The 20,453-nt window shown below is 42.1% G+C and overlaps 3 protein-coding genes across 3 annotated transcripts in view; all 3 read right to left on the bottom strand.

The window, feature by feature from the left end:
* Positions 1-513: 513 nt before the first annotated feature.
* On the bottom strand, positions 514-8,231 carry LOC143321718 (mortality factor 4-like protein 1). Its single transcript, XM_076732286.1, has 12 exons — positions 8,035-8,231; positions 7,523-7,569; positions 7,016-7,083; positions 6,798-6,884; positions 6,565-6,645; positions 6,443-6,468; positions 5,669-5,760; positions 4,798-4,899; positions 4,601-4,689; positions 3,695-3,867; positions 2,516-2,600; positions 514-1,081 (listed from the first exon to the last, which is right to left on the bottom strand). The coding sequence occupies exons 1-12, from the start codon at positions 8,072-8,074 to the stop codon at positions 997-999; spliced, it is 975 nt and encodes a 324-aa protein (XP_076588401.1). The 5' UTR covers positions 8,075-8,231; the 3' UTR covers positions 514-996.
* A 4,066-nt stretch (positions 8,232-12,297) lies between these two features.
* On the bottom strand, positions 12,298-14,082 carry LOC143321726 (relaxin-3 receptor 1-like). Its single transcript, XM_076732299.1, has one exon. It carries the CDS (start codon positions 13,965-13,967, stop codon positions 12,981-12,983), a length of 987 nt encoding a protein of 328 aa, XP_076588414.1. The 5' UTR covers positions 13,968-14,082; the 3' UTR covers positions 12,298-12,980.
* Positions 14,083-14,540: 458 nt separating this feature from the next.
* LOC143321710 (E3 SUMO-protein ligase PIAS1-like) overlaps positions 14,541-20,453 on the bottom strand; it is a 52,466-nt gene continuing 46,553 nt past the window's right edge. Inside the window, exon 13 of the mRNA XM_076732274.1 lies at positions 14,541-19,864. Coding sequence (XP_076588389.1) covers positions 19,499-19,864 — 366 coding nt within the window. The 3' untranslated portion in view covers positions 14,541-19,498. The remainder of the gene's footprint in view (positions 19,865-20,453) is intronic.

Raw genomic sequence — 20,453 nt, 5'->3', positions numbered from 1 at the left:
TATATATATGTGTGTGTGTGTGTGTGTGTGCCAAAAACAGGATTCCTTTTGCTAACTTTGCTAACTTTATTTAATAATCTACTCTTAATCATTTACTCACACTGATCTTGGTGTGTGTATTTTGAAGTCTGTCCTGTGTTAGTCATTAGCGCCTCTCTTGGCTGTGAGAGTCTTAAAATCAGTTTAATCCCAATGATTTTTTCCCTCGTTTTAATAAAAACACATAGCTGTGGGCATTTGAAACATCAATCCTTACAGTTGTATTAACTGCTGCTCCTTCATGTGCCACTTGCACAATTTTATATTTTTCATGAACTGAGCAAACGCATGAAAGACGGACGTTCTTGCTCGCCGTCTTGTCGGGTGAATACTGAAGCATAATCCACAGGACAAGATGATGATGCCTCGATGCTTTCTATTTCATCTTATTTCGCAAAATGCACCTTGAATGCACAGCGATGACACCGAATAAGTCGAGACATTTACAAGAAAACACAGTAAACAATGTAGAGATTCTGTAGAAACTTTTTTTTCTTTTTTTTTTTTACAAATTGATACAAATACACAAGATACAGATACAAAAACGTTAACTGCTGAGTGCTGACCGTGTGTTCCAGCATTAAACTGCGCCTCATGTGGCAGAAGAAGCACTAATAAATACTCACATGCAACAGCAACAAATATCTATCAGATGGAATGCACGAAACACCGAAGAGCGGCTTGTGGAGTCGGTCACTTGTCAACACAATTTTCTTTTCTTGCTTCTTTAGAACAAAGGGAGAGATATTCAGCTAAAAAAGGCTTCCTAATTTTTTATTTTTTTTTTTACTTCTTAGCCGTGACAAGCTCCTGAGACCTCTGTGGAGGAAGTGTATCAGTTCAAGTGAAAAATCTTATCCAAGGCGGCTGCACTCAAAAGGGTCGTAATGGCTATTTTACACGTGGTCTGGGAGATGGGGATGACGCGTCTCGATAGGAGCCGTGTGCTGAGTGCTCTCACACAGCCTTGCGGTGGTACTCTGGGGGCGCAACCTCGTAGTCGGTGGCACTGAAGAGGGTGGATGAATTCTTTACCAGGTACCTGAAGAAAATGTAGAATTGATTGTAATGGTGGAGAGGGAGCGGTCGTCATACTGAGATAAGACAGCGGAGGCCGGAATGGAAGAAAGGAAAGTTATCAGTCGACCCTCTATGCCATCAAACTCCCAGTCGGAGTCTCGTCCAGTTGGACGAAAGTTTTATCTTGATGAAATGTGACGAGATGAGAAAACGCTCTTCAGAGGAAATTCAGAATCAGTTTGCAAGACTCATAGAAAGGAATCCACTGAGGACGGTCGCACAGCAGGCTGCTTTTACGTACGGCAGGCCTCTGGATACTGACGCCTGGAGTCAACATGAGGCAGGATCCACCTTAAAGCCTGAATCACGTCAGTGGATAAACACTGTACTGTTGCTTATTCAATAACATATAATTAAAATGTTCTTTCAGTTTCATATGGATGAACAAACTTGGAGAAAATCAAGGAAACAGCTTTGCTGTGGCTGCGTGAAAGAAGGGCGACTTCATTGTATCTCAAGGCCAAACTTCAACTTTCATTAACTTTCTTGGGATCAGGGTTTTATGATAAGTTCTGCAGGTGATGATGTTTTCAGTTCATGTCCGGCTCAGCAGATCAGTGTTAAGAAAAAACAAGAAATCGCTGATTACACATCATTTCAAAGCGTAGTTCAAACTTGCTCCACCTCACTAAGAGCTGCTTGCTCATGAATGCATCAGTCTTTACAGATTAATAATGTCATATACGGCAGCCAGTCGTCTGCAGGATCCGACTTTCTCCTGAACTAATACTTTGATGCTTTAAGTACATTTATTGTTAATAATACTGAAGTAACATTGCGAATGCAGGACTTTTACCTGTGTTTTGTATTTTTCTAGTGTGGTACTGGCACTTCTGCTTAAACGCACAGTATGTGATTTCTGCCACTGGGGGTCTCTCAATGAAACCAAAGACAACAAAAGAAGTAATGTGATGTTGTGAAGTACCATGGCATCATGGGAGTTTTAAGCACTAATTGTTTTTAGACTTTTATTGAAGAAATGTTAGATGTTGTGCATCTAAGTTTAGGATCTGAATACGAATCAACCACACGAGAATCACACTTATTTCAGAGAGTCAAACTACGTCTGCAGCGCTGTTCAGATACTGACAGAGGCCGTGTGTTTGCTCTGATTTACATTTTAAATAATCTATCAAAAGGAATCAAACACCACAAATGAATCATCTGTGGAACCATTTAAAATACCTCAGCTCTACCTGTCATGAAACGCTGCCGTGTGTACAGTCAGCCTCAGCAAACACATTTTCCAGAGCAGAAAATCGATTTCATGGCTTATGTTTTGAGGATTTGCAACAAGCCTGACTGCACTAACACAAATGTGGCTGTAAAATGACATTTGAGAATCAGCCAGACATGACATGGCGTCTCTGGTGGTGTGGTGGGAGTTAAACCTTACTTCAGGAAATCTTGGAGGTAACTGAGCAGCAAAGCCAGACTCTTCTCGTCCAGTGGAGTGTAGGCCAGCATGGCTCCAATACGAACTGTCAGGGGGGACGACACACTGAATGTCAGACAACGCAGGAGGAGACAGGACTGACTGTTTCAGGGATACAGCTTCCCTACAGCTGTAATAACAGTGCTCAGGATGGACAATATGCATCAAATATTTTGTATTTTTACACTGAATTAGCAGAGTGACATTTTCTGGAAGATTCAATTGAAAAACTATTGCAATAACAAAAGCAGAATGTCTGTTTCTTGGCTTGGTCAGTAAATTATATACCTGATAAATCAAGATACTCAATCACAATGATGCACAAATCTTGTATATGGGGCTATAGAGCACTCCAGGGATCTCTATTTTCACAAATTTGCCCAATTTGCTGTCAGCCACAGCAACAACACAGCCGCCTTACGGAGCAATCGCTGTGATCGAGCCTATTCGTAAACTCTGTATGTCCAAGTGTAAAATGTTAAATCTAATCATATACGGCCAACATGCTCCACTATAGTTAGACCCTGGTGTGTTTGTGAAGCCAGAGGTGTTCATCAACATCAGTCATCAAATCAGATTAATTATCTTAAGAGCCCAGCTGAGTCATCTTAGAGCACGATGCTCAATTTCGCCTCAATAAAACGTGACTGTAATTACCAATAACTTCTGAATATTCAGACATCAGAAAACAGTGTCAGTCAGCGACACACTGACTGGATCATTACAGCTGTGCTGAACGTCACTTTTATTCTATTTGAAGCTTCTGTTGAGGTTTTCGAATCAAGCTTCAAAAGCCTGTCATCATATTTCATGATGTCGACACCCTAAAAATAAATAAATAAATAAAAAATCCTGAAACAAAATCCTCAGTTTGAATAAAGTGATTCATCGGCTTCAATGAGCTCGGCTTCCTTTATTAAATCAACTTTCTTTACAATATAACTCGCAGGTTTTGTCGCCATAAATACCTGTTAGGCAGCAGGCTAATCCAATAAAATAATGATGAGGTCATAAAGGCGCCCTGAGGCTTAAAGCTGCGCGACCGCCCTGTTAATACAGGTGTGTGCCTCGCTTTGCGTGCGGCAAGTGGGACGGAGAACTGTTGTGTTTTTGAGTGTGTGTATAGAATCGGGTCCCTACCAAAGAGGCGCAGCAAGTGTGGAGCTCCGTACACCTGAGACATCGGCATGTCTGGGTGTTCAGCCAGGATCTCGGCATACTGCGGCCTTTCAAACTTGTATAGCAGCTGAGTGCCCAGCATGACGTTGAAGTACTCCCGAATGCCCGCCACCACCTCGTTTACCGCATACTCCCTGAGGAGGAAGCAGAAAAGTCACATATCCCTCTGGAGAGAGCTTCCATGGAGACTTCAGAGACCACAGCTTTAAGGAACCATAACATGTAGAGATCTGAAACTGTGATTGGGATTGAAAGTAAATCAAAGCTAACGTGATGCCTGCTGTGCTGTGCTGTGCTGTGATGCAGCTTAAACACATGAAAGTCAGCCAGTCTGGTGCGATCACCTGACAAGAGAGAAATTTGGAAAACAGTGAAGTCACAAACTATGACGACAGGAATCAGAAAAAAAAACCATTAAGTAATCACTAATCAAGCAAAGTAATCAATTTGTCCCGCTAACAAACACGAACGCACCAGTCTGGCCGACATTTTCAAACATGTCTGCGGTTTCGACTGCGTGACCGGACAGAAGAGCCGCTTCTACTTTTCACTGATGCACTTGTATTTAAAACCTCCAACATTAGAGAGCTGATTGTCAAAATAAGAAAATCAAATGTGGCCTGTTTTCTATGAAGGGGCTAAAAAGCAGAAAACATGTTTGTTATGGTCATTTAAACACTTCAGAACTTTGCAGGATGTGTAATTGTGGCTGAGGAGGTGGTTCATAATATGCATGAATGGAACCAGGCTGTGCTGAAGCTGCCTGTGATTCACTCCACAAGAGACACAGATGTGGAAGAATGAATGAATGAATGTGACAGGTGGCACGACGAGCTGCACACAGATGATCCAGGCGTTTATTCTTACTTATTGTCCGAGTTTCCTTTTGATTTCTTGTAGTTTGCATAGTCCTCCAAGACGGTCTCTACATTCTTCTTTGCAGGCAGATGAAACAACTGTAAGCAACACAAAAGGCAGCAGGTGAGTTTTAGCTGTCATAGCTGACGTAAATCTACAGCGAACACAAACACCTGTTAGGGGTTTGCGTGCGTCTTGTCCTTCACCTGTTTTTGTCGGGTGATCAGGTCCCAGTCGTCCACCAGCCAGGGTTTCAGCTCCTCGGGGATCTTCACTTTCACCTCCACACGGTTGGTGAACATCTCCTCCTGGTTGAAGACACAAATGTAGATAATTATTATTCTTAAAGGGCTTTTTGTTGATTATTTTAATGAGTGTTTGGGAGCAGCTTTGCCTCTCCCTCACCTCCATAATGTTTATTTTCAGCCATGATATCACAGTACTCCAACACGTCCTTCTTGATGCTGGAAACTGGCAGCAGGTCTGTGGCTGCTGCAACCGGCCTCCACCCTCAAACGTTTCAGTTTTTAATGATGTAAGTGCTGTTATCTTTTGTTGGTTTGTGTGCAGCTCATAATCACATCTGCTGCCGGCTTCCTGGTGCCAACATTTTCTGCTGTTTCTTACTTTCTGAGGCAAACTAAACATCTTCTCTCACCAGTGAGCTCACTAGAAAGAGAGCTGTGATCAAAGAGTCCCAGAATTCACCTAATGTGGCCCACAGGGGACAGCAGGCACATTAATGCATAAATAAGTGACTCTTCAAACAAATCTGAGAGCAGAATGAAATCAAAAAGAAAGGGGACTTTTTCCCCACAGCCCTTAATTTTAAACTTCACTTTAAGGGCCCTTTTAGTCTGACGTCTCTTTATATTTTGCAGGAGGGAACGTCAGTCTGCACTTTTCTGAAAGGTGCAGAAGCCTTGTGATCAAAATGGCTCTTTTAAACTATGTTAGCACACTTTTTCAGCTTTATATGTGAACAAAATGCCATGCTATGAACGGTTTAAGCTACGTAATCATGTAGGTATGTTTTCATGTGTGTCCATGTGGATACCAGTAACTGACGGTACGTACACTCTCCACAGTGGGATCAACCCGAGCCCGCTTCTTCCGTGGTCCCTGGGGTGTTTCTCCGCTGCTGGTACCTTCACCCGGCCCTCCTGGGGCTGAACAAGACAACCATTAGAGCGTGCAAATCATATAGAAATGAAGGTTAGGGGCTTTCATTAAATGTCGGGCAGGTTGTCAAAACCAAAGCCTCTTCTGGTACGGAACAGATCCATAACGAGATCCCTAAAGGGGACAGTGCTTTTAGGCATAATGGATGACAACAACTCATTATACAGTCTGTATTTTTATGTGCCAAACAGAAGTGAGAGGACATGTTAATGAAGCAGCACTTCAGCTCTGTGAGGAACTCTTAATGTCTTTTTGCTGGTGACTTTCACAGATTCAGGATGCTTTCAAGGTGCTTGACACCATGGAGCACATGTTAGATAAAAGGCAAAAGATGAAAAGTGGTTCTTCTGAGAATACAGGTAATGTAATAGATTTAAAAGGGATTAATTTATAAATGTATGACCTGCTGTCAGCATATACAGAAAAGGCTGCTCTTTACACGTCTTTCTGACATGAATAATAAGGTCATCAGAAAGAAGCTCCTGGTCTGCACTGACAGAAAAACAACGCTAATGTGACAAAACTCACGAGCATTTGATATTTTGAACCTCTCTTAAATGGCCCATGAACATTTTCTAAAAATATTGAAATGTTATTGTCTCTCATGGTGAGTTAAACAAACTGTCCTTTGATTTTGAGTTAAATGTCATGTAGAAACATTTTACTTACTCTTCTGTTTTGCCTTTTTCACTTTCCTACGATGAAAAAAAAAGACATTTTATGTATGACATTATATGACACTATCAACTTACATGATGTGTTTATAATATCATTAGAGGAGGGAAACTTACAGATCAACATTTTTCTGCTGCACAGCAGCAATCTTCTTGCTTGGTGCTAAACCCCTCATCTTTCCCTCAACATAATGGTCCCTGGGACAGAAAAAAGGAGGATGGATCAATAAATAAATCAACTTAAATGTCTTTAATGATATTTGTCCATACAGTGTTGTGTCAAGAGCACTGTTTCAACTCATGAAGCAACTAACGATAAATCTACGGCCAAAATGTAACTGACAACTTACTGATTGGCCTTTTGAAGCTCTTTTTGTTTCGCAAGGTTGCTGTCCACATATTTGAGAACTCTGCTTTCAGGAACCCATTCATCCCAGCTGCAAAAGACATAACACACTCCATAACAAGGAAAATACAAAGCCCTCACAACACACACACACACACACACACACACACACAAAGAGAAACTCAGCCAGGAAATAAAATTAATGTAAACCAAGCTACTCACTTTTTGTTCCATCCGCTGTAATGAATGAAGTATTTAATCTGTTTATCCTTTATGTTGATCTTTACACACTGTAAAACAAGAAAACACAGATCAGTGGTTCTGACATTTGATCATCTGTTAATGATTAAGTAATAACACACACACACACACATAATCAGGGCTGAAACTAACAATGAGTTATGGTCCTGGTCAGTTAATGTGTGGACTGTTTTCTTGATTAGCTGTTTGATCTATAAAATGCCAGAAAATGGTGAAAAACAGTGCTTGCAAAAGCCCAAAAGGACGTCCTCAAATGTCTCATTTGTGCTCAATGCAAAGATATCCAGTTTAAGGTCACAGAGGAGAAAAGAAACTAGAAAATATCCACATTAAAGCAACTGAATCAGAGAGTTCTGACTGTTTTTCTGAAAAAAACAAACACTCAAAATAGCTGGTGATTAAATTAACAGTTGATAACTATTGACTAATCGTTGCAGTTCTCTATATAACGTTACTACCGTTACAAACCTTTGCCTCATAGAGCAATGGCCCATGAAAGCACAGGACTCTTTCACCTGCGAAGACAAGAACGGACGTGAGGACTGAGAGGGAAAAAACAGACGTGAATACACTATATTTTAATGTAATAACTCATTAAGACAACCGTGAAGGTCCCCAGCTAGATTCTGAACTAACAGAACCTGGACTGACATTGTTTCAGTGGCTCTTTTGTGTGTCTGTCATTGGCTAACAGGTTTGGCTCATGCATAGCACAAATAACAAGCTAGCTAACTGTTAGCATGACGCTAACGTCTGTTTTGCGCCTTTAGCTTAATTGTAAGACCACGAGCTTTAATATACGTTAATTTTGGGTATGTTTAAAATTAATTCTCCACATTTATGGTCAGTAATAAAGGCTCTGTAGCTCTGTCTTCCCCCCTGGAGACCACTATTGTCGAGCTAGAGCAGTAGCATCAACAACAACAACAAACCCGCCCCCTTCCACACCGGATTCATCGGTGCTATTTTTCTGTACCGACCTTCTTGAAATTTAGGTTTAGGGTCCTGTTTTGGCGCCATTCACAGACTCAGCTGATCGGATCTCTGAGTGATCAAATTCGTGCATTGCCAGAGTCCATCTCTTCCAGGCACAAACACCTCCGACATTGGAGCCAAACGAAGGAGAAGCCGAGAATGGCCCGCCTGCTGCTGGGTCACATGACCACCACTCAGAGCTGCGGTGCGTTCAAGTTCTGCTCCTGAAATGCGTAACAAGAGGTTTTATCAAGCAGAGTCGTACCAAAGATCTAAATTAGTAGTATCTCCTGCTCAGTTTGTTTGGCTGCTTTCAGGGACGATTTGAAAGATTTAAATGGCAAAACGAATATTTAGAAAAAGTCTTTTATTGCGAATGCAATTTGAATTTTGAATATAAACTTAATTTATTGTTAATTTAAGATTTACTCAGGTGTATTTTATGTTATTTTTGCTTGCTTATGCTGGTGTCACTGGTAGAGAGCACCCCATGGTTCACATCAGTAACACTTGTATGTTGTTTTACATTTACAAAGGTTCTTGGCCTATTTATATGTCTTAATGCTGTATATATGTATGTGTGTGTGTGTGTGTGTGTGTGTGTGTGTGTGTATGTACATATGCTGTGAGACATCCATAACAAGCTTACAGACGTGCAGCATTGCAATATTATCACTTTCTAAATTTGTTTAATTGTGCAATTATAAGAATTGGCCACTTTGGACTGAGGGCAGACTGGGCACTACAAAGTGTTGTAAAGTGGTATTATGAGACAGGATTGGCTAACTGTTAGCATGCTAACTTCAGTCTGATTTTGACAAGTCCACTAGACAAATTCTGGTAAAATGTGCAAAAAAGTTGGGAGAGCATTCCTGTGGAAGCTCAGTACTCAACGTTAAATGATGTTTTGCTCTTTCATTAGACCCTGCAGGAGTATCAGGCTGTTCCATTATAAATCTACTGAGCCCTCACACAGGTGACAGCGTTCTCCTGTCCTGACCTAACATACTTTTTAATAGCCTTAGATTCGACTCCCACTCAGCGGTGCTGTATCCGCTTCAGTTCTTAGTAATGGCAACGAATTAGCAACACCACTGGTTTGAGAAACCTTTCCAAGCATGAATCATGATCCTTAATATGTCTTGGCAAAAACAAAAGTGGTTTCAAAATGAAGTGAAGTGTGAGCATAAGATCACCTACTTCCAAAGGTTTCTAAAGTTCACAATAACATTTCAACTTTAGTAAACTTGGCTAAGATTGCTGGGCGACAGACTGGAAAAAGATGACATTTTTGTGGAATCACTACAGCGTTTCTCAGCCTTGTTTTTTTTAGTACTCAAATTTCTCATGAACTCTGAACTTAGTGAGTTGCCACATTCACATCATGTGAATTTGATCATGTCTTTCTTTTGTGTCAATCATAATGATCGTTCATCCGTTTTTCTCACGTTAGCTCATCTGCAGGTCAGCACAGTAGATACCACATGTTGTCTCAAGCCGGGGCTTGAGAATCTATAGAGTGACAACTCCTGATCCAAGTGCTTGTGTCATTTCTATTTTTTCCCATGTTTGGCCATTTTTGGACAACTGAAGTAAAGATAAGCAGGGATGACTTGCAATACAAAGATGTGTAGTCAGAATGAAGACTGCTGCATTAATAGGTTCAGTCTCAGTGATGGGCTCTATTTGTGCAAGACACTGAAAAACCCAGTAAGTCCCTACAGGCTGCAACTGTCCACTAACGTCCCCACAGACAGCGTCCGAATGAATTAGCCTTCCAAGACCACAAAACATCTTTTCAACCCTTCAAATCATGCTTACATGTTCCTGGGGAGGCTAAGTTAAAATGGAAAATAGACATTTTGTGGAATTACCCTGTATTATCCAGAATTATCCAGATTATTGATGAGGGTCTGCATGAGAAAGCATCTTTAAACAATGCCAAAAAGGCTTAAGGGAAGCAGAAGAAATATCTTCAAGGCATTGAACTGGTACATCAGTCAAATAAAGCATCTGAGAAAGCTGTGACCCTTTGCTAGTGACATACTTAGAGTTTGCCCCCAAAAACCTGCAGAAGTGTTTTACTGCATCTATATTAGTAATTTTTTTTTGCCTTCTTCAAGACTGTTTTTGACAACACAGTAAATAACATTATCTATAGATTAAGTGAATTTTTGCATTGTACCTACCGACATTTTACAGCAGCTTGATCCATGGAGCAGCATTGTGAAAACAATCATCATATAAGTTTATATTATTTAGTAAAGTGTCAATCAAATAAACAATAGGCAGATGCCTAAGTTAAATTCTACTAAGACAGCACATTTAACTTAAATTGAGACACAGAGTTAATGTCACATTCAGATTCAGTTGAACAAAATTCAAAGTCTAATTGAAATCAACTTCTTCAACATCTGTGCAAAACTCACTGGATGACGGGTTCAGTGTCACAGGATCATCGTCTTCATCATTAAGTTGCTGAGGTGCACAGCGACAGGCAGCAGCTTGATGAGCCACATGCACAAAGGCTGACTCATTCACGCTGACAGAGATGGAAAGTGTCGTGTTTCAGTGAGGAGACAGCTCTCCAAAATAAACATAATTCCTCCTTAACAGAACCGGCTGAAATATCACAAACACGCCAACAATAACAAAAAGGAACACATTCAGAAAATGCAAAGCATGGTCCTGTAAGCAAAGCGCTGTTTATACTGAAAGCTATTTTAAATGCAGGACTTTAACATGTAATGCAGTAATTGCTTCACAATATAGAGCATAATCATGGGTTTGAAAGGCTTTGAATTTTTTTGTTGACTATTGTCCAATTTAGCTAATGGCCGCGCAGTCTTATCTCAACAATAACAAATGAATGACAGCGAACAAGTTTTCATAAATTAATAAAAGAACAAACAGGAAATGTTTTAACACTGTTGGCATGACTAAGAGTTCTTCTTGTTTTTTCTTTGGTCATGTACCATTTGTTTTTTTCATGGTTCAGGTTTATTACAGCCATAACAGTGCAATTCAATTGGAGAGCATAATGGAAATAAACACTCACAATGTGCCATGCAAGAGCAGTTCTATTTATATGTCCAGAGAACTGGTGGGAATGACTGAGGTTGATTGGAGCTGTTACAGTAATGGTCTCGATCCTTGTTTTCATCTCACTTTGACTGCTCTGCTCTGCTCACGGTGAGCAGAGGCACAAATTCACTGTCCTGAGAGTCCTTTATTACGTCAAGGTGTGGACAACAGCTGAATCCACGCATTGTCCAGCCCTGCAACCAGTGCATCAGATCCTTTACTTCAGTGAGTGTACCAAGACAACAATCTTAAAGTACTCCAGTATCAGTAAAAGTACTCACACAGCAAATCCTCCATATCTGTCCTAACCTCACCTGATGAGGTCATAAAACAGGTGAAGAGCCGATTCTGGCTCAAAATGTACATTTATCTTCAATAGCAACTTTGTTGACTTTTCTCTCATCTTTGATTGGTGAAATATTAGATAATTCTACCGTGTTGGACCACAAACTGTTATAATAAATAAATAAATAACACCTGAAAGCTTTAAAGGGGGAAAAATATCTGAACTGCTAACAGCTCAAAGACATCTGACATATGACAAAGGCCCCATCTGCTTTTTAGGGTAGAAGTTGGTTTTTGTATTTAAGGGCTTTTAAAATGTCAAACCTTAATCTGAAAAGTAATTAGCTGCCAGATAAATAAATATGATGGAGCAAAAAACAACTACAGGTGAGTGTCGTGAAGGTTCACAGTTCACTTTTTAATGCAATGCTTTTAATAAATTAACTTAATAAATCCAATCCACACCCGCGGCCAGTGCCCATCCCATAAGACAAAAATAGTCTAATTGCTGATATGGATGTGTTCACATGACGCCTAGATGCGTGTGCGCACGTGCGCTGCAGCTCGCACACCTGTCAGTAACGCCTTTGTGCACGTGGCTCGTGCATTAAGTCATTTTTTTTTCTGATGAGTGATACTGCGCAGCGCTCCGTGTTGAATATGAAAATCCATTTTCAAGTCTATTTCATCCGCCCGTTTCGCGTGCAGATGGTTGTTGAGCTCGTTGGTCTCCACGTGGAGGTCCGTGACACCTGCAGCAGGCAGACACTTCCTTCCTAACATTCACTGCTCCTCACATCACTCATTCATAACTCAACCTCCCATCACTTGCTCATCAGAGGTTTTCACCACCTCAAATCAGTTATTCATTTTGAGGAAAACTAACTCATGTGACAGCTTGAGTAAATCTTTATTATCACACTTAATGGATACAGTTTTTTCGTATTTACATCAATCACATTTCATGAATTTTCTTGTAATTTGCGCCCAGACTCTTGATTTCGGCACGTTGTAGTCAATAACTTATTCATGTCTTAAAACCAGGACCTGAGGTCATGTTGATTGTCTTTTAAACACACTTACCGCGCACTGTTTACATTATTAGGCAAGACATTCACAGAGGCGCGCAGCTCCACCTGTGCATCTGTAACACGAGCACACTAATGCGTGGTTGACTGTCATGCGCAATTACGCACGCAGTCACTTGGACTGTAAGCTAGAGAAACGTCACTTCTAATGGTTATTTAACGAACAAAGCCACAGTGGTCATAAGCGTAATATCTTTGCACAAAATGAGCGATTCGTGTACGCATACTGGCCTAGTTACAGCGGTTTCTGTACTGTAGAGAAATGAGCCACACTACGCAAGCGTTTACAGACAAGGTGCGCTACTGAAAATCACATTTTCTAAAAGCAGAATCGAGTAAGTAGTCTTGACATATGTTGCATGTCCTCATTGTGCTTTCTAACAGGTCTCCTCTCTCACTACGTGCCTGCTTTGCCGTGCGCACCCGGTGCGTCTTGGTGACTGCTTGTCCACACGTTTCGCCCTCCGCTGATCGTCCCCAAAGCTCCAAAACCACTATCCTCTGCGTATCAGATCTCTTAGTTTATTTCTGAACTCCTTCCTCATGAGGCAGTAGATAATCGGGTTCAGGCAGCTGTTGGTGTGCGCCAGACAGACGGTCAGTGGGAACACGTATGTGTGCACTATGTAGTACGCTTTGTCCCAGTTAGCAGCGTTGAGTTTGACCAGCACACTCCACAAGGTGATGGCCTGGTTTGGCATCCAGCACAGGAAGAAGGACAACACGACGATGGTGATAGATTTTGTGACTTGGGATCTCCGTTTGGGGTTGCTTGTTTTCATACTCCGATTGCGGATGAAACGCAGCAGCATGATGTAGCTGATGGACACGATAGACATGGGCAATACGAAACCTACAAGTATTTTCTGTATGTGATAAACTGCCAACCAGTACTGTCCACCAGGAAACCTCAGCAAACATAGTTTTTCTCCGGTTACGTAGCTCACAGTTGAGAAAATCGACGTCGGCGCAGTCGCCAGAGTCGCCAGTGTCCAAATCATTGCGCAGATCCATTTGGTGGAACAGGACTTCTGCGGGGTTCTGTTCTTCAGAGCCGAGGCCACAGACCAGTAGCGGGTCACACTCATGGCGGTGAGGAAAAACACGCTGGCGTACATGTTCATCACGGTGACCGACAGGATGATTTTGCACATGGCGTCTCCAAACGGCCAGCTGAAGTCCAGCGCGGTGTCCACGGCCCAGAAGGGCAGAGTGAGCACGAACTGAAGGTCCGTCACTGCCAAGTTGAGCACGAAGAAGTTAACTCTGGACTTCTTCCTCTCATGCTTGACCCTGATGAAGAAGAGGACCAACAGGTTGCCCATCAGACCCGCAGCGCAGACCACAGAATAAATAAGGCAGATGAAGAATCTCAGAATCGGGCTCCCGTCAGCTGTCACGTCGATGTCTTCCAGGTTGCTGAAGCTGCCCATCTCTGTCAGTGACCTGTTCAAACAAACGCTTTCATTTTCTTCATTCATAATTTCAGCAGCTTCAAGACAACCTCCTCAGTGAGTCTATATTTAAGATCGATAACATGCCCAAACAGTTGGATCCTGGAGTGCTACACTGGTGATAAGGACATGATAAACCAACCAAACCAACTCCTCCGTCTGAATCCACCCACCCTCCTGTCGTCTCCCCTCCTCTCTTGCCCAAGACGCACGATCACCCATCACCACTGCTCTGACAGTATGAAAGGGATGGCGAGGCTGAGATGCTTGTTGGCCAATTCTCGCGTTGACGCTTGAAATCAGTCTTGTGCGTAAAGGAGGCTCCTCGGACCGTGACGCTTCCCCATCACATTTAACAGCGAAAGTAAACACCGAATTAATAATTCCAGTTACACATGTTAAGCAAAGCTTGGGTAACAGCCAGGAAGGCACCGGTTTTAAATTGACAAAGGGTGCGTAATTGGTTTTGTGCCATCACAGCAATGGATGAGTTGATCAAACGTCTCTCTCTGCTGCCGCCCAGTGCTCAGACTAAGTGTAACAGGCTGGTATAATGCCCCTCCAGAGGAGACCCTCTAAAATAAGTGAAAACACACAGGGATAACAGAATGCATTTTATTACATCTAAACTTTTCTACATAAACAGGTAACATTCAATAAGTAAACAATTTCTTCCAATGCAGGTAATAAATATTTTTTTTTCCCCCACTTAGTATATTTGTACAAACTGACAAGGGTCTACTGTACACTGTCTTCTCCTCGCCCTCCTTGAAAAGCCTTTTTATGATTTTTCTCGGATTGGAGCCGTGAAACAGAACCTGTGAATGTTTTAAGGCAGTGAGTGCAGATGTCGACTCAAGTCTGACTTTGAGATTATTTCAGTTGTGTAAGACTCTTTATTGGCCACAGTCCTTTTTTTTAACAATAGTACAGCTTTCATTTTCTAAAAAATATATAAATTAATTTATTCTCTCGCTCTGAACTGACACACAAAAAGCATACAAACGGACATCAAACACCCACGTTTGGATATGAACTTTCAGTTTTCAGGTTTCCACACAGACATAATATACACATTGTTAACTTTTCCCTTTTGTCTGAGGCTGAGACATCATGACAACCAAAGAATTGAGCTGCTTTGTCAAGGTTGCCTGTGGAGATTTTGAAGTTAAGAGTAACTACTGATAATAGTGGCCGTATTTTGTTCACTTTATTCTGTGCAGACGCTGGTTTTTGGCCGAGCTTCCACACAAAGTTCAAACCAGCAAACGCATAAACTGCTGCAAAAATGCTGTAAATACACTACACACGTGTTCACACCAGTGTGTGGCTGAAACCGGAGGGGGATTGAGATGGAAACGGTCCTGTGCTTCTCCATCCCTGCATGCAATCTGACATTTTCCAACAAAAGAACATAAAAAGAATAAAAGAAAAGCCAATTTGTTAGAATGAATGAAAGAAAACAGCTGAACAGTAACTGCTTCTCCCTCAGGGAACTTACAGCTGTGAACCACAGGGTGGAGCTGTGGACACTTAACATTATGAAACAAGCTGGAGGAGAGGGGAATCTGACTTTTTGGGCATCCCATCCAGACCCCCCCAGTGTGTAGAGCACTTCAACAGAAACACATTCAACGTGGTCTGCTCTCTCACTTCATGTGCGTGATCGTAATCTGCTGCACCGTCTCATGACAAGCGTGAGGACAGAAGAAGTCGTTCAAATAAATTAAATCGTGATCAAATGCATTCATTAACTGTGACCACCTAATCAAGTATTCAAATACTGGTGATTAATATTCAGACTAACACGATGGAAACTAAAGGATCATCATCTTCATCAGTACAGACAGTCAGTGTGACACTTTATATCAAAGGCACAAACACACTTAACTAATGTTTGATACACGAGCCATGACGTGTCACCAGTTGCCGTTTGTTGCTCACAATCGTGTAATCGTGTAACTGTGGGTTTTTGTGATCCGTTAACATTTACGGTTCATCACTTACTTTGTACATTAATTCACGTCACACCAGATTAGCTGGACTCCAGCTGCGCATCGTCGCCGTTCTGTTAAAATCATGCATCTCCAAAACGTCTGCTTTTCACCAGCCAAGAAAAACACGCCTGTGACCAAGTATTTTTAGCTAATCCGGTGGCTTTTTAAGTGGTTTATTTAGTTTAAGAAGTGGGATATTTTTCTGCACTCACAAAGGGATCCAGAAAAATCTAAATCGCCAAATTTGGATGCATGTTTTTCTTTGGACAGGGAGAATAGAAAAGGCATTTTTCAGCCTATGAAGCTGTTCTTATGGAACTCATAGACAGATGCAAACATCTGCATGTTGCTGAGCGACCCAGTGGTCCTCATGTCACATTTACACGCTAGAGAGGGAGTCTTTTTTTAATTTTGTTTACATACTTTTCATGCTGTTGGGAGAAGCTAAGTGTAGCAGGAGAGAGAATGGTGCACTAAAACTAAAATCATAGGTGCTGGTTGGAAAAACGGGGTGAATATTGAAGTATGTGCCAACTGTTTACACTGTAATGAAGTGAGAAAAAACTCAACTACAGCTAAGCTAACGGCTTTGTGAGGCTGTGCTTTGACTCAAACTTTGAGCTCAATGCTAACTTCAGGATGCTAACATGCAGGTGTTAAACAGATATGACGCTCCTCATCTTAGTTTAGCACGTCAGCATGCTAACATCTGCTAATTATAACTGACCTCATCATCATTCATCCTCTGGATACCATGAATGTTTGCACAAAAATTCATGGTAATATGTCTGACTGACCGTGCTGCTAACGTGGCTAAAAACTGAGCGTGCTGAGCCAGGAATCTGACTGTGATCTGCCAACTTTACTTGAGGTTATTTCTGTTGACCTTTGGGTCAAAGTTTGTATCCGACCACCAGTTCGATCAAATTTCATACTTCTACAAGAATTAGCACGGCCATTTTTCTCTGCAACTGGATTCCAGCTAATTGGTGGCACACAAACTCATGTATAAAGTAACTGAGCTCATCAGTTATTGATGATCCATTAAGCGCTAACCAAGCATCATCATCACGAATTCATAGCACATCCTGAACCAACTCGTACATTAAATCATCATGAGTCGTGCATGCATTAATTAAGCATGTGCTTTGTGCCCTTGTTAAAAGTGTGTGTCAGCTCCCAAGAAAATACACACAGGTATTTCCATGATGAATAACTAAATGGTACCGTTTCGAGAAATAATAGAATAGAAAGAAAAATAAAATGCATATTAAATAAAATCACAACAGCTCCCGAGTGACAGTGACTCTCAGACACTCACCCGTGGACATCAAACAATTTGTAAAAATATAATATATAGAAATAAGAATACAAAATAAATAAAATACTGCACAACACAGGAAATACACAAGATTTGTTCCGGCGGTCAGTTTGAGAGCTGGGGTTGGTTCCCATGAGAAGGACAGGGAATAAAGTTAAAGATGCCAAGACAGAGCAAGGGCGAGAAGGAGGGGTGGGGGTCATTTTAGGCTGTCTACGCCTCCTAGTTAGTTGCTGAAGGACAGGACAGGGGATGTCAGGTGATGGGGTTTGCTGTCAGAAGTGATTATCTCATGGTGGTGGGATAATGAGGCTTTGAAGTGAGCGGACGTCTGGAAGGGGAACATTGAGGGGAGACTGATAAGAGGCGACTCTGGGAAAGTTTCAAGGACACTCAGGCTGTGGGAGGGATGGGCTGACTGGGCAGGAGGGCTCTGCCACTGGTAATGTGACCAGATGCAAGAGAAGACCAAGAGTGTGTGCACTATTCTAATTGTACAATACATTCATGAGCGAACCTCAGCTGAACGGCGACAACAGCGAGGTATTCCGAAACCTCGGCCTCGTGACGCTTCCACATGGTCCGCCGACCAGCTCGTACGGTTTTTAAGTTGCAGACAGGTCATGTATTTTTAAACCTGGCTTTGTGCCCAGTCTAAGTTGGCATGTTGAGACCTTTGTCATTCACTGTGGCACTAAACTGTCTGCTTTCACTCTTCTGTGCTTCTCCACAAGCGGTCTCCCAAAGATTAACTCCAAGGACAAGCCTGGACCACCAGACATTTCAGTCGCAAGTCAAGTCTTCCACAGAGATGGGACAGAGGTTGACGTGTGACCATTTAAGACACTCTTTCGAGTTTGGAAACTCCGCCCCGAACACGCCGTGAAGCATGCACACAAACAGGCACTAGTTTGGTCACATGTCGCGGACGCCTGTCTCTTTAAAAGGATCGACCCTGCTGCAACAGCTTGACTTTCACTGTAATTCCTTCTCAAACGGTCAAGCACAAAACGATGAAACTGAGAAGACAGGAGACAAAAGGACAGAGTTTGAGTGTCTGACTAACCGCCAGCTGAAACCGAATAAGTGGACACTTGACTGAAAACACTGTGGCACACAGATTCAACTGCACTCTGATTACTGTGGTAATTTTCATACCAGGTACCAGGTTATTTTTGGCATTGCGCAAAAATAAAAACAAAAGAAACTCTTCCAGCTCAGAACTCTAAATTGGCAAGTATAAATAGTCTAAAAGTCTCCATTTTTAAATGCTGTGTGCCGGCAGAGTCTTTGTAAGGAGTCAAATCAAGGAGTGAAACTGAAAAACCAGAAATGGCTAATTTCCACCTACACACACTCCCCACAGCATTAACCTGAAGGTCAAAGGTCAAAGGGAATGCATATATATATATATATATATATATATATATATGAACTGTTTAAATATCATACATAACTTAAAAGCATAATAAAATTATTAGTACATGAATAAACTGTAAATTCAGTGTCTGTCTGAAAAGTTCATTCTTGTCATTGGACAGAGAAATTATACACCATGAGTTTAAAAATGAGCTCGAGCAAGAGAGAGATAAAAAGGGAGAGAATTGAAGCTTATATTGAGGAAATGCAAATGGAAAAATTTAAGCAGGATAGAGCTAAAAGAGAAGAAAAAGATAACCACATAGCAACAGGCATATGTATAAGCTTTTGTGAGGAAAAAAAACCCAAAGAACCTCCAGTCCTCCAATTAAAAACAGCGACTGAAGCAGCTCACTAGACTGAAAATGTCCCGATTTAACATACAAAAGTAAAAGAGGAAAATATATTTTGTTCTCTGTACACGGTGCCACTCCTCGCTTTTGTAAAAAAGAGCTTTCCTCCTTTGTGTTTTTGCTCAGGTAGCGTCTTTGCTGTTTGTGCCGGTTGGTACCAGTTTAGCAGGTAACGTGGGTTCACATGCTGGACAGGTTTCTCATCTGAAGTCAGTCTACCAACACAATGTCCACAGCTGACCCCCTTTAAGTGATGACTCAGTACTGTCCTCAGGTCAGTCTAGTGAAGGGAACCGTCATAATATTAGTGCTCTTCTCGAGGCAGTCCTGTTTTTATGACTCAACAAACGTCTGAGTTTGATGACTTGGGGCCGATCTAGTTTCTGGATCAAAACTTAAACCTTGCGGCCAAAAAGTTTGTTACTGGATCGTAGCTGGACCCAAAGTGTACTCTCGACTCTTCTCGAGTCAGTCCAACGATATAACGTCAGGTATCCCGCCGTAAATAGCTGCCACCGCTGCTTCAGTGCTGCTGCGGCTGGCCACCACCCCGGGGTGTGCGAGAGAGGAGTGTGAGCCCGAGTGCGAGGATGAGTGCGTGGAGTGAGTGTCACGGAGGCTGCTGGACGACACCAGGCTGCTGGTGCTGCCCGAGTTGCTCGCCCCGTTGGTCGGCACGGTCAGCGAACTGGCCGAGGAGGCTCCCGATTGGTCGAGGAACAGCTGGGAGGAAGAGGAGGAGGTGGTGCTGTAGGGCAGGAAGCGGTTGAGGAGCAGCTCGTGGTCGTCTGAGGCGGAAGCGGCGGCCGCTGCTGCCATTACCATGTTGTAATGCTGAACCGTGGGAGAAGCACAAGACGACAGGGAGTGTTAGCAGGTGTGAGGGCACATTAAAGAGGCTCTTCAAGTCACCTGTGGTCGTATTCACAAAACATCCTCACAGCAGAAGACGCTCCTGACTGGTTCTCCCAGTTAGGAGAAACTCCTGACATCAGAGACCTTTAGCACTGACAGAAGCTCCTGAGTGTGGGAGAAGTAAGCGGGACTCTTACATCACACACTGTTTCCTAAACAATACAACATTAATGAAGATTTAAAAGCTTACTCTGATAGTGGCACAGTTAATAAGAATCTCCTCAGCTCACTAATAAACTGAAACAATCTACCGTCCCCACACATGATGGCCCGACATGAAAAGTGTCAGAATTATTCATCACATCAAACCAAGTGCTACGACTGAATAAATAAACCTGCCCTCATGGCTGAGTTACTGGATAAAACTGAGGCTATGTGAAGAATTTTATTTTTTTTTGCACACAAGCTGAGCAGCATCCAGCTGCATTATATTTAAGAGAAGTCGGACGTCTCTACAGCCGATATCTCCAGAAGTCACACCAAAACCATCTAGATGGATAAAAAGCGC

Source organism: Chaetodon auriga, chromosome 1 (assembly GCF_051107435.1).
Source record: "Chaetodon auriga isolate fChaAug3 chromosome 1, fChaAug3.hap1, whole genome shotgun sequence".
In the NCBI taxonomy this organism is placed as follows: domain Eukaryota; kingdom Metazoa; phylum Chordata; class Actinopteri; order Chaetodontiformes; family Chaetodontidae; genus Chaetodon; species Chaetodon auriga.
The sequence above is the reverse complement of the archived record's forward strand: the minus strand, read 5'-3'. Positions and strand labels throughout refer to the sequence as shown.